The sequence below is a fragment of the Danio rerio genome, chromosome 11 (assembly GCF_052040795.2).
Source record: "Danio rerio strain M-AB ecotype USA chromosome 11, GRCz13ab, whole genome shotgun sequence".
NCBI classification, from domain to species: Eukaryota; Metazoa; Chordata; class Actinopteri; order Cypriniformes; family Danionidae; genus Danio; species Danio rerio.
This window is the reverse complement of record NC_141031.1, coordinates 32099572-32114617: the sequence shown is the minus strand read 5'-3', so window position 1 is coordinate 32114617 and position 15046 is coordinate 32099572. Positions and strand designations below refer to the sequence as shown.

General features: G+C 35.3%; 1 protein-coding gene across 2 annotated transcripts in view; it reads left to right on the top strand.

Annotated features, from left to right (window-relative positions):
* The window catches only part of arhgef10la (Rho guanine nucleotide exchange factor 10 like a), a 236506-nt gene that overhangs the window by 74711 nt on the left and 146749 nt on the right, over positions 1-15046 (top strand). For both annotated transcript variants that reach the window (XM_087273828.1, XM_087273829.1), the window contains 2 exons: positions 1420-1565; positions 3960-4132. In XM_087273828.1, the coding sequence (XP_087129954.1) occupies positions 1420-1565; positions 3960-4132 (319 nt within the window). The remainder of the gene's footprint in view (positions 1-1419; positions 1566-3959; positions 4133-15046) is intronic.

Genomic DNA, 15046 nt, shown 5'->3' with positions numbered 1-15046 from the left:
ATTGTCATTATAGCATTAAATCTAATAGCAAAACATTTACAATTGATACATTTTGGCAGCCAGTGTCAACTAAAACCAATGGCTTAGTAAATGCATAAAACAATCAACACACCACAATAAATAAGTTTGCAGGAATAAAAAGCTGCAAAAAAAAAAAAAAAAAGTCTAGTCATACTTCTTAATCACAGCCTCTTTTGTGATGTTTACAGTATAAGATCTATTCGTATGGAAGTGAAACAACAAACAAACCTACATTTCTTACATGGACACTGCATTAAAGGCTTTGAGGCGACAGTGCTAACCACTGAGCCACTGTGCCACCCTGTCCTTGATGAATCTAGGAAAGATGGGGAGAAGTAGGGGTGGATGGGTGTATTCTAAATCATATGATATCTAAATATGAAACCAGCCGTGGACATAAGCACATGATCCTCTCAAAATTAGTTTATGAATAAACTTCACTTATTCACTCTGACGTCCAAATTCTGACGGTTTGTTGTTAACACAAAGGATCACTTAAAGGAAGTTCTGAAAGCTTCTAAATGTTGCAGCTTTACATTTTTAGTTGAATCAGCTTGAGCTTATAAGTCATTTCTATAGCATTAATAACTACGTTAAATAACTACATACCAAAATAGCTTAATTAAACTGCCATTTAAAGATTTCTTTAAAAAACATGACTAACTAAAATGTGACTAACATATAATAGATGCTTTTTTGCTGTTAGAAAAGGATTTAGTTTTTCTAAAGAACCCTCAAAAGTTTCTTTAAATAAAATTCAGTTTAGTGCGACCTGCTCCATTATATTAAATCAATTTTCCCAAGAAACACATTTAAAGTTTTATTAAATAAAGAATGTTTCTTTTCCAAACCATTACCAAAATATTATAATTATATAAGTTTGTCCTTTTTACTTTAGTGCATAAAACTCAAATGGGTTTCTAAATTGAATTCAAATTGATGGAGCAGACCCTGCAAGTGAATGAACAATCAAAAGTGCTGCAACAAATGACATTTATTTGAAAGCAGTTTTAAGGTAAGTAAGGTCATAATGACATTATAAATGCCTCTTCAGTTTAGACATCATTCTAAAACTATTTATGTAATAAAAGAACCTTTAGTGGTCCTCTATTTTTATTGTACACATGCAGTCAAATTTAGATAGTTTGTGGATGCAACTTTGTGCTTGTCAATTCAGTTTGAAAGGAGTATTTTCTTCAAGATTGGCTTTTATTCCCACAACCTTTTCCACTACAAATCTACCACTGTGTTTCCAATCTTCTGTGGTGCCTGCCTGTGAACCTTCAAGTGTCTTATATGCCACGCTGTGGCCTCTAAGTAAGTGTGTAGCCATGTAATTGTAGCCTCTATTTTGTAAGACTTACGTGTAATCAGTGTGTCCCCTGTCTTTTTCTTCAGTTGCTCAACTCGGAGCAGAGCTCTTTGATCCTTTGTGAGACGCTGATTGAGACGGTGTACGGTGAACGAGGACAGGTCCTCAAGTCTAAGGAGCGGAAAGTCTTTCTCTTCGGTGACGTGCTCATCTGTGCCAACATCAATGTCAAGTATGTGTCCTGTGCAAGGTCGATTGACTTTTTCTTTCTTCCTCCATCCCTCTTTTGACAGATTGTCGCTCATCAGCCGATCTAAATATGAGTCTCCTGAAGCATTACAGTGACGTTCCCCCCAAATACCCCCCAGTCAATGTTAGAGGGTTAGCTAATGGCTAAGGCACAGGACAGAATTGAGCAGAGTCAAATGGGCCTTCATTATCTGGGGACAAATAGCGGGGTGTTTAGCTACAGAGACAGGAATTATCCCCATAGATCACTGGCATAAAGCGCTCTTCTGTTCCACTCAAATAGATTATCTATGACAGCACCATTGATCACATCTCAGCAGTGCAAAAGGTAAACAGCTAAGTGAAAAAGCTCACACTGATGGTGAAGTTCAGATCTGTTGAGTTGGTCCCTCTACTGCAGCAGGGTGGTTCTCTGTTCTTCTGAAGCGTGACTCAACATAATCCCGCTGCAGATCCCCCTTTACGAGAGTATTTTCGGGGCTTATTACATTCTTCCACAAGGACATATATGCTCATAATTTGCACCAAAATATAACAGTCAAAGTCAAAGTTATTAGCCCACCTTTATTCGCCCAATTTCTGTATAACTGAAATATGATTTCTTCAACACATTTCTAAACATAATAGTTTTTAGTAGCTCTACTGATTTCTTTTATCTGCCATGATGACAGTACATAGTTTCTACTAGATATTTTTAAGTTACTAGTATTTAGGTTAAAGTGCAATTTAAAGACTTAATTAGGCTAATTAGATTAATCAGGCAAATTAGCGTAATTAGGCAAGTCATTATATACCAGTAGAAAAAAAAAGACTTTCTCTAGAAAAAAAAATACAAGAAATACTGTTAAAAGAAAATAAATCACAGAAGGGCTAATAATTTAGCAATTTTACAAGCAGAATTTGTTGTAATTTCAAACATTTTGCTTCAAACTGTATTTATTTAAAGGGTTAATTCACCCCAAAGCTAAAATTAAGTCATTACTGAACCTTATCATTCTAAACCCACAAGACATACAATACGGGTCAAAAGTTAGGGGTCAGTAGGATTTTAAATGTTTTAAAATAATCTTCTTCTCCACACCAAAGCTGCATTTATTTAATTAAAAATACAGTACAAATTGTACAATTGTGAAATGTTATTGCACTATAAAATAACTGTTAAAAGTAGTTTATAATTTAATTTAATAATTTGTACCAGTGATTTTAAAGATGAAATTTTTTTGCTTCATTACTCCAGTCTTCATAAATCACTAATATTAATTATTATTATTATTATTATTATTATTATTATTAACGGTAATATTAATATTGACTGGAGTAGTCATTTTATTTGAAACTACATACAGTAAGACAGCAGTTATTTGAAATTTTATTTTACAATTAATTTTTTTTTTTTTTACAATTAATAAGTGCCGAGTAAAAACATAAAAAACTGACCAAAAACTGACCCTAAACTTTAGCATAAATCATAGATAACTAAATATAATAAAGAACTAAAAAGGACTGGGGGGTTTTCCTGTAAGTTATACTTTTCTATCAAAGATAGAAAATTAATTGCACTTTTTGTTTTTATTATCTTAAGGGATTTTATATGAAATAATCTCATTATAAAAAGCACAAAACATTGGTTTCACCTTCAAAAAATTTGATTTATGTATGTAAAATATTCCAAGCATAAGGATTTTTGTTGATTAGGAAGATATCTTCATTACTGTCTATTACAAGTCCATAAATGATGTGATTCACATTAAAGATCCTGAGGTGTGGAATCCTTGGGTAAAGCCAGTCATAAACATCTGACCATAATGCATCCACAAACAGTGAAAAAAATGATCAGTTGTTGCAATATCATCACAAAAAATACATTTATTAAAGTCAAATCCAAATTAAAATATCCCACTTAAAATTTTAAAATTCCAATGAAATGTTTTTGCCATGAAAATAGCCATGGTTGCTGACATGGACTTAAAAAAACACACATACATTTACTCACTCATCACTTGTTCCAAACCTCTTATATTTTAATTCTATAAACTAGTATCAGTATGCATTTATAGTATTTCCCTCTCCCCATACTATAGATGTCATTCATCAGTATATCATCTTCTGTGTTAAAAGGTTCTGAATAGGTTTGAAGTTATGAATAAATTGAAATTTTTGATAGAACTATCCCTTTAAATACATTCTACATTCACACATTTATTTTTAGTTACAAATGTGACTGAAATACACCATTGAGCCCTGATAAATAATAACAAACCCTCCAAACAGCTGGAAGTCTCTCCACAATATACTCACAGCTGATCAGTCAGCCTCAATCTATTTATATTTATGCAAATACTGTTCATCTTTACACGTTTTTCCTTGTCACCACCAGGGGGCCCCCTGACATCAGCAGTTTGGTCCCAGTTGGTCCCAAGTACACCCTCAAATGGAGCGCCCCCTTACAGCAGGTCCAGGTAGTTGAAGTGGGTCAAGAAGCATCCCAATCCAAGGACACACTTTATCAGCTTGGAAGTGTCAAGCGTCCGGGCAGCTCTTTTGGACAAGGTAATGACAGCACTGTTGGCTCCTACTTTCTAAACAATCAGATAAAAATGCGCCCTGATGCGAGTCTCTAAAACATTTTGGATTAATTGACCATTCCTTGTGATCAGTGCACCTTTTTATGGCCTCCGCAGATGAGTGTTTCTTGGTAAAGGTAGATAAGAACAACAGAAGCGCAGTATAAGCAATCTTATTTCACTGTCTGATAGGCCGCAAACATATTCAGCCTGCTGTCATCAGTCTTGGTGCATTATTTCCAGCTCCACTCCCAATCAGAGCAAGTACATTCAGGAGATTGGAATCAGGGCTGAACATCCTTACAAAACATTATTGTGTTTTGAGTTGGTAGACGACGAAGAGGAAGAGAGCAATTGCGAGGCGCTAAGATAAATATGCTGACAGAGCTCCAGGTACAAAGTGTTATCAGGATGTACAGGTTCTGGCTGTTTAAGCCTTTTGCTTTCCGAGCTGAAATATTAATGGTGTTGTCTCTGGAACACCCATGTTGGATTGTGCACACAGGGGAGCCAGGAAATTAGATGACAGAAGATGTTTAATGCCGAGGCACTGGCAGACAGCTCGCGGGCAGGAGTCTTTCCAAGACCTCTTATGCTCCCTATACCTTATTTCTCAGTGAAATCATTACAAAACAGCGTTCTGTCCAATTTATCTGCCCCTGTTCTCTTCCTGCTGCTTTATAACTCGGCTGAAGCCTTCCCATTTCTCATTCTCTTCGTCTTTCTGTAATTTAAATTTCAAAATACTAGCATGCTTGTTTGACATCAAATGTTGGCAGGAAATCAATACCAGGAAGAAAAGCGGTGACGGGAAATATGATCAAATATTGTATTTTCTGAATGGGTATAAAAAATGTTTTTAATAAACGGCAAATATTCGCTGTCAGATAAAACATCCAGTCAGACTCCACTAATTATTATTTAGTAACCAGCCCACAGATCATTTTTGTTCTCTCAGTTTCTGTCTTTTGAATATTACATGTTGTATTGCTATTTTTTATTTTTTTAATAGGCTCAGACTTTTGTATAACATTGGCTTGATTTGTTTGCTTTAGTCCAGTCAACATTAACTATTCTGAATGTAAGATTTTAAAATAACTCTTCTTAAAAAAAATATTCTCCACCATTAATACTTTTGCAAATTAGCTCAAAGGGAAGAAGATTCATTTGAACGGGGCTTCAAAAGTATTGACTCTTTAAATTCGAACAAACAAATCATCCAGCGATCGTTCAAACGGACTGTTGACTTTAATTACGGCTTTTGCTATCAAAATAAAAACCCATTTATGTTTAAGCAGGGTAGCAAGATCCAAGTTTAAGACATTAGATTCATAAATATGTACAAGCACCTTTCTTTATACAAAATTAAACTTTATTGACTAATCTAACAGAAACTAACACCTAACACATTCACACAAGTGAAAAGAAGAGTAAAGAAAGTAAAATAAGAGGTTGAGAGAATGTAATGATGAAAACCCTCGGATTTTGTAAGACCAAGCCAAGCGAACCAAAAATAATCAGTTTAACCTTTCTATGGTCTCTTTAGGGTTGCATTTAGTTTAATTATTAAATAATTGGGCAAGTTATTTTTTAATAATGGTTTGTTCTATAGATTATCGAAAAACATATAGCTTAAAGGGGCTAATAATATTGACCTTAAAATGGTTTTAAAAAAAATTAAATCTGCTTTTATTCTAGCTGGTAAAAAACAAAAACAAAAAAAACTTTCTCCAGAAAAAAAATGTTTTGCTCTATTAAACATCATTAAGGAAATATTTAAAAAATAACAAAAATATAATAATAATATAATAATTCTGACTTCAAATATGTATTTTTATATTCTGGGTATGGCATAAGACAAAAAAATGTTCATCCACGTAACAATTGTTGGACCGACAAACAACTTAATTACAACAGATATCTCAAACTGTCTATCAACAAATTTAAATGTGTATTTCTGCGCAGCCTCTTTGAGCAGACAGATATATCATTTGCGTGAGAGAGACTTCAGGAAAACAGCATCAACCTGAAAGACTTCTTTCTGAAAGACCAGCGTAGCCTTGTATCCAATAAAAGAAAGATCTTTTTAATAGGGCCAAAGATTCTGCCAAAGATTCTGCCAAAAATGCAAAACCAAAACTTTTTAAAATCCTGAGTCAATATCAGAATTATTTTTACCTGTTAGGGACTACTACCTGCTAGGTATTACTTTTAGACAGGTATGTTTTAAAACTATTTTAGCCATTCAAAGCCTATGCAGATTGTGTTCTTGTTTATGAATGGATTTATACGCATGGAAGTGTGTTTCAGCCACTAAAACTGTTCCTCAAAATATTGATTTGACAGAATACCATTTACAGTATCGATATTATAGTCAGTTAAATAGACTTAAGCATTAATTTAATTGTTCAAGAGTAAAAAGAGAACAAGTGATGTATGTGAGGAGCAGCAAGCACAATTGAAAATGAATAGTAAGTTGCTTGTTGTCTTAGTAACATAAACGTAATGTAAAATGATGGCAGGACATTTCTGTTTTTAGCTTTTTTTTGATCTGTGTTTTATTTAGTTGAATAACGAAACAAAAGTAAATTGCGCTCTTCCACCTAACCAGCTTCACTGAGGTGAAGTTTGATTTATATTCACACATTTATTCATTTTTGAACAGTAACATCGTGTCACACTCCCACTCTAATGCTACTTTGAATATACAGTCTGAAATAGTGTGTATGAATGACTTCAAAACAACATTAGCACTATTTAACCAACTATCAATGATGTTGTATTTTATAGGAAATTGACAGATTATTTAATTACACTATTTAGAGTTTTCAAACAATACTGTTCTGAAATTATATTATTAAGGAGAAAGTCAGAATGTGCAAATATATAACCAACTTTATCCCAATGTCTGTTTTGGGGGAAATAAAATTCCTACACCCGCTGACCTGTCAACAACTACACTGGACAAAGTGTGTGTCTCCATAACTTGTGAATGACATGATCTAGTGTTATATAAGGTTGTCTATCGCCATCAGCATTTGCACATTCATGACTTAAAGAGGCGTGGCTTGAGACGGAAGGGGAGGGACGTCAATTTCTAAGCTATTATGCTAATGCTAGCATTCTGGACACCTGAACACCTACTGCACCTTTATTGTAATACATGTTTTTATTCCCATAAATATACGTAACTTACAGAGCAGATCAATGTGACCTGCAGTTATATTTGTCATTGTAATAAACAATACAATCAATTTGACATGAAAAGGGACACAATTCATAAATCCAAAAGGCACATATAACATATGCACTAAGGTTTGAGGTCTCTCTGGCTCATGTTATTTACGTCAGTGTGTGAATTTGCTCACTCATTTTCCTTTACCCCTCACTGATGTACTCTAATGCACTCAACTGACATGCACTATATTGGCATTAGTAAATAACTGAGAAGTTTTGGACTATATCTAAAAATACTTTTTACAAATTTTCTGGTCTAATATAGGTTTTGTGCAAAAATGACCAACCCTCGGTATCAGTAGTTTTATCATTTATTTTTCATATTAAAGTATGTCTCAGTCTCAGCAGTGTTAAAGATAGCACCAGACTCTTTCTTCTTCTCAAAATGTATTTGGTGAGGATCTGTTTCGGCACCTCCGACCGTGTTGAGATGTAAGCCAGACTGTGTCACTTTCTTTTTCACGCTATTCAGTGACCTGTTAGCACACACTTATGGTTACGTAACATGAAGCTGGCGCTTTAATCACTATTTTCCAGACACCTTTGTCGTTGCCTGCTTCGCTGTGTCTGAATGTGTCCATCCTCAGCTATTTTTAGCACCACATACAACACACACAGCCCTGTTTTTTCCAGCCCGCGTCACATCTCTCCTCCCTTGTGATGTCACTCCATGGGGCTCCTTGCCCAAATCAGATCCCCAGCTCCCCTAGTGTACCTTAAAATGGACTCATTTTTCATCTCCTGTAGGCCCCAGTGCCCTCATTTATTGATGGAATAGGCCAGCGTTTCAGGAAGAGCCAGACCCTCTGCTGCTGCCACTGTAAAATAGTGTAAAACTGTGGGGTACTGTAAATCTTAGAGGCCCCCGTGAGCCACGAAATGAGGCCTGGGATACAAACAGGGAGGATATGCAGAAGCATTTGTTTTGATGTGGAAACTTGTTTATAATAGAGACGTTTTATTCTGCTGAAATGCTTTCATTCTCATTCTCTCTTTGTGTGAATTTTATTTTAACGTACACAACTTTTATAAAAATACACTAATACAATAGTTATTATTATTAATGATGAAATATTATAAGTGTAAATTAAAGGCTTAACAATGTGAATTAGTTTAATTAGGTAAGTTAGGAAAATCTGTTAAGCCATTGTATAACAGTGGTTTGTTCTGTAGGCAATCGGAAAAAAAAGGTGAGTTAGGGTATTTAGTTAAGGTAATTATTAGCTAATCAGTTTATTTATTTAATATATATTGCTTATATATTTAATAAATAATATTGAATATTGTTTTTTTATTTAAAACTGCTTTTATTCTAGCCAAAATAAAACCCGACTCTCTCCAGAAGTAAAAATATTAAATACAGTGAAAAATTCTTTGCTCAGTTGAACATGATTTTGGAAATAAATTTGACTTCAACTGTGTATTATAATAATAACAAAAACAAGAAAAAGAATAGTTATAACACTAGTTATAATAAAATTATAAAATGTTTGCGTGTACATAAATTACAAATATAATTAAAGTTTTAAAGGGCACCTATAATAAAAATCCAGTTTTGTAAGATGTTTGGACAGAACTGTGTGTATGTATAGTGTTTACTGTCCTATTGAAGTGATAGACACACAACAAGTCTCTTTTTGTAAATTTCCTGACGTTAAAATAGAATCCAAATCTCAGGGATTTTGAGACCCACCACAGCATGATATAAGACTGCAATTTTCCCCATCCACCGGTTTGATTGACAGACGCCATGTTTCTACAATAACATGTATGCACATGTCCACAGAACATTTCTTACATATTGGGACATTGGAAATTTTTTTAATTTATAAACTGATTAAATTATTTGTTCTAAGTCTCTGTGAAGTTTTCTAAGTTTAAATGTTTTTAAAACAGAGCATGTTTGTAATAAAGACAAAGATTGTTGTGTAATTCTTAACCAATATAATCACCATGGCCCCATGATGTCAGTAAACGCAAATATGTCTGTGTGTGTACTGCGAACAGCATTTGTGTGAGGCTTGAATAAACTCCACCACAAATACATCAAATAAACATGCTTCGTATTTTTGACTAATGAACTTCATCCGAGTCTTTCTCTGTCACTGACTGCTGTTTATCTGACGTAATGCATGATGAGAAGCCGACATGCATGTGGGAACAGTGGGTGGGGAGAAGCAGCTGATTTTTATTTAAAGGCACAGGCTACACAAACAGCTACAATTTAATCAGACAGCAACATAGGCAATTTCTGGAGGCCATAATAAATAATAAAAAGTATTTAAAGCTGAAACTTTACAGACACATTCTGAAGACACCAAAGGCTTCTCTTACATCTTTTAAAAACAGGTAAAATAGGTGCCATTTAATGTTGTAAAAATAGAAAAGAGTTTTTTTGTCTTCCTCTCATACCCTCAGCTAATCTGATTCTGCTTTAATACAGTCACATTTTAGCCTGAGGAAATCATCACCAAATTGCTTCCTTAATGGTCACGCACGCTCTTTTGAACATTCGTTTAAACTTGTGCCAGACAGATCCTTTCTAAAAAGGGTACGTGTAAAAGCACACCGATATGCATGTCAGTTAAAGAGCAGCGATTTAAATGCGAAACTGTGAATTTCCTCTACCCTTCTGGCATCAGTGTTGTTGACTGTAGGCTTTGGACTGCTGCATTGTGTCTGCATAGGCTTGCGCTGGCGTCCGCCCAGAGTGTGTGTCAGTTTACACACGACAATGTGTGTGAGAAAGATAGTCTAGTGGAAATGGCAGAAAACCGAGCCATGGTGTGAAAACCAGATCCCGGCACACCAACTGGATTAGTCTGGATTACAAGTCGGCACATTCACCTGAGGCCAAGGTGGGACAGAAGCCCACAAACCTGTAGGGCAGCCTGAGGCCCTGCCACAGCAACCAGAAGAGCACGTCGACTCTGCCAACCGGCGCTGTAGGGGTTCACAGTGCCTTTTTTATTCAAATGTGCCTGCTATTGATCAAGCCGTGCCAGTGACAGATGTCTCTGTGGCTGTGCGAGTTGAAGACCCTATTAAATTTCTAAAGGTTAGAGAGAGAGACAGACAAAACAGCGAGAGATAGATCCTGAAGTGGATGGACACCTATGCTGCTTTCCAAATCACCTTTTTATGCCCTATAAGCAGGGCTTTACACCCGCCAACCCCCCAAATGCAGGTAGATTTCTGGCGGTTAGACAGACACCTCCACTAGCCACTTTGGCTGGTTGGAAATCATTTTTGAATTGTAGTTTTCTTAAAAGCAGGGTTTGACAATAAGCATGGCCCAATATTCGTGCAATTACTCCCTTTTACTTGCGCGTATCTCGTGCCTAGAGAAACCACAAGTGGTGCGATCGGTTCCCTTTGAAATTGACTGGACAAAAAGTGATGATCGTGCACCAACAAACCTGCTGCTTTCGAGAGCTCAAGATTAAAAAAAAAACACACATATTCTTTTGTAAGCAGCAGCAGTCACTGCTTTCATTTGAATTAATCTTTGAACAGATTAACAGGCCTACATTAACTGTGTGCATGTGATCATCCTTTCATTATCACACACGGTGTGTTTCACCTGCTTTCTTTTGCTTAGTTATTTTTGTTAGTATGGTTTAATTATATTTTTTACAATAACATTGCTTTAATGGGAGATTACTCCCCGTTTATGTGTAGTTAACTGCGGATCTGGGACTTTTAGCCAGGACAGATTACTGTGCATATTTTATATACATGACAATAATTCTTTTTTTTAAATGTAATGTTTTTTTTTTTAAAGAAAAGTTTTGTTAAATTAAAAAGTGCACTTGTACAGCTATATTTTCCTTGTTTTGACACATTAAAACATTGTGGCTAAGAAATACTTATTTGGTGTGGTCAGAGATAAATTTGGTAAATCCTTAATTCTAAGCTGTAAAAAGTGATGTGAAATAAAAACTTTTTACATTGCGGACAACCCATTTGCTCATGCACACTGCAAGCTAATACAAAACACACACAAGAAGTTAAATTTATTAGGAGGCATGTTGTGGACATGTTCACAACATCTAAACCAAATTATCTTAGCATGTCAAAGTCAAATATATGCATATAAAATATATTTTCCCAACAAAAAAAGTGTGGCTAGTGAAAATGGCGAGTGGCTAGTAATGTTGGAAATCTACTAGCCACAGTGGCTGGTGATCAAAAAAGTTAATGTCAGGCCCTTCCTATAAGTATATACACTATGATGAGTAAGTGCATTTTTTTTTTTATTGTGTAGGAGCAGGCAAACTATAGAACATACAGTGTGGGGGAAATAAATATTGAACATATCACCATTTCTCTCAGAAAACATATTTCTAAACGTAATATTGACTTGAACTTTTCACAACAACTAACCCTAACCCTAACCCTAACAAACAAACAAATCCATATACAGTATGCAACAAAAAACAAATTAATTAGTTTACAAATGAAGTTATGTCTAATAAAATAAAATGACACATGAAGAAAGGAAGGTGTAGAAAAGCAGTGAAAGCCCAGAAAGCAGCTTAAATCTCTCAGTAGTTATTCAGCAACCCTCTGCCCTTCGCCATTGTAAATGTATATTAGCTGCTTCAGTCCAACATCTACATTATCAGGATGATAAGATGAAACCAGAGTGGACATTTTAGCACGACAATCATCCAAAACACAACCAAGGAAACTCTTGAATGGTTTCAGAGAAAGAAAATCAAGCTGCAGAATGGCCCAGTCAATCACTTGACTTGTATCCAATAGACAATACAAAATAATGACCAAATTTGATGGATGAGACCCATAGAGCCATCAACATTTTTACACTCTGCTGAAGTCTGTGAAAAAATCATACTTGAGGAATGCATATGACCTCATTCTCCATATGAGAGATGTAATTAACCTACCAATACCAAAACAGCCTTTTATATAAGGTATTAAATACATTTCAGTAGTTCAGTACTTTCTCCTTGTGTCATTTTTATTACACATAACTCATTTTTCAGATTGTTTTTGTTTAGTTTTGTTTTTATGTTTGTATTGTTTGGATTTTTGTCAAAATCCGGTTCAATTCCATGTCAGCAGCTCATTTAGAAACATTATTCCCAGGGAGAAACATGATGTGTTCAATACTTATTTCCCCACTGTACTATCTTGTCATTAATGAATTTTGTTGCTTTGTTATGTACCCTGTCATTCACCATGTCTCTTCCTCTACATTCCTACCATATTGGAGATGCTGTTACATGTTAATCTGGGATTTGTGGTTCTTTTGTTCAGCGAGATGTCATTTGATGTCACTTCCAAGATTGTGGCTTGTTCTGCTTCCAGTGAGAATAGCACAGTACTACCTTATGTGAAATGTAAAAATAAACTTTGAAGCAATCTTACAACACAAAGTCAGTGGAAACCCAAGCAGTAAAGCTTATTTCTGAGATAATATTAGCTTATGCAGTGCAGTAAATGATTTTTTTTTGTTTGCCTTTCCAAAAGTTGTTATGGAAGTAAAAGTCAGTATTTTCAGATGTTAAACTCAATTCAATGTAAACAGAGTTATGGAGAGTACTATGAATAATTGTACGATGTATGTGTACTTATACAACAGTTCTGTCTGGTTCTCGAATCTGATTGGCTAATACAATAACAGCACTCATACAGCCTTTTCACCCTTGTGTATTACTCCGCCCACATAAAGTGACAGCAGATCAATAAACTCACTACAATTTGGCAAATATTGCAGCTGTTGGTCCATCTGTTTGTTTATAATGAGTCTCCTGTTTTCATTACTGCAGACTAGTTCAGTAAAAAAGAAAGAAGAAATGCCCGCATGTGTATAGCTTTTTTCCTTATCGCAAACACAACTGTAATCTGGTGGTGTTTGCCTTGCTTTGGCTTTTTCAGGGGTAATTATAGTGGTTTTCCGATTGCAGCAGAGAAATACTGAGAAATGTCTCTAGACTGATGCCATTTCATGCTGTTCAGCCATAATCTTAAAATGTGTGCAAAATCACCTGTTGCATCATTCTCTAGCGTATTATCTGTTTAAATTGACGTTTGTGAAGTAGCAACGATTTCTGCTGTTCTGATGTCAGCTGCAGATGTAAATGAATAGTGGAAAAAAGTAATTTCTCTCACAAAAGAATTTGTAGACTCTCTGTGTTCGATTTTCTTTTTCATATACACGATGATGCTGTCGAACTGTTGTATAAACGCAATACCACACTCGCAACAGTGCAATATGGCTGTATATCGTCACTGGTAGGACACTAAGAGACTAATGACACTGAGGGCTCTATTTTGACGGTCCATGCGCAAAGCGCAAAACGCAGGGCGCAAACTCTTTCAGGGCGTGTCAGGATGTGTTTTTGCTAATTTAAGGACGGGAAATCTGCCTTGCGCTTCGGCGCATGGTCTAAAAGGGTGAGTTTATTTTCTTAATGAGTTATAGGTGTGTTTTGAGAATAAACCAATTAGAGTCTCATCTCCCATTCCCTTTAAGAGTCAGCTGCGTCGCACCAAGAGCGCATCCGCTATTTACAGGACGCAAAGTAAGTCTAAGTGGACAAAATGAGCATTTCACAAGCAAACAATTAACAGTTAACAGTTTTTTAACAGAAAACTGTTAAACAGAGCATCTACTGCGTGAGAATGAGAGATAATGGATCACTTTCACTTTCGCTCTTGGATAGGGAAACCTTTACGCACAGACATCAATTAGTCTATAAATAAATACTTTTGTTTGTTAAGCGCAAATATTCGTTTCAAAATTCTTTCTTAATTCAGTTCTAATTTCCAGCAAACTAATAAATGAATAATAATAGCAAAATGTGCTCAAAAACCTGAGTTATATCCTAAAACACATGCTTTGCCACATAGGGTCTGAAACCTGACAGGTGGACAAATCTAAGCTTGTTTTTAATAAAACAGCTATACATATGGATATAATAAATAATACTGCTAATAATAATAACATTATACAAAAGCAAATTGTTATGAATGAACTGAAAAAGCCTCCCGAGATGAAGAAGACATAAAAGCAGTGTTTTTTTATATTTATAGGCTAGAAAATAATATGTTTTGTAATATTTTAATCCTTTATATTTATATTCTATATCTATTCTTATTATATCCTATATATATCCTTAATATTTACATTTTATCATATGTAAAGATATTTGCCTATTGCTCTCTTGTGCGTATTAAGCAGTGCGTAAGCGAGGCGCCGGAGTTTAGACCGGGTTAGTTTTGATCTAATGAAAAATCTATTATAGTTTCTCAAAATAGCAACGCGCCAGCGGTCCGCCTCAGAACGTCTTTGCTTTATAAACAGCGTAGCGCAACGCCTCAAAACGACTCTTGCACCAAGCTTAAACTACCAAAAGACTACTGCGTCACGCCTTGCGCCACACTGCGCCGGGTGTATGATAGGGCCTCAAGACTTTAAGCATCATCTTCTCCTTAAACGGCCGTGGGCAAACCCATTTAAAAGTCTATATCATCACCAGCATGAAAGCTAACATATAATAAGGACCAGTTTTAGGAGAGCAGATACCAATCTGTTGCAAAAATACTTGATTGTCATGATCCTTGAGATTTTCTTGGGACATCACTGCTTCCAGTTTTTACTGGAAATTATAAACAGTCTGAATAACTTAAGAAC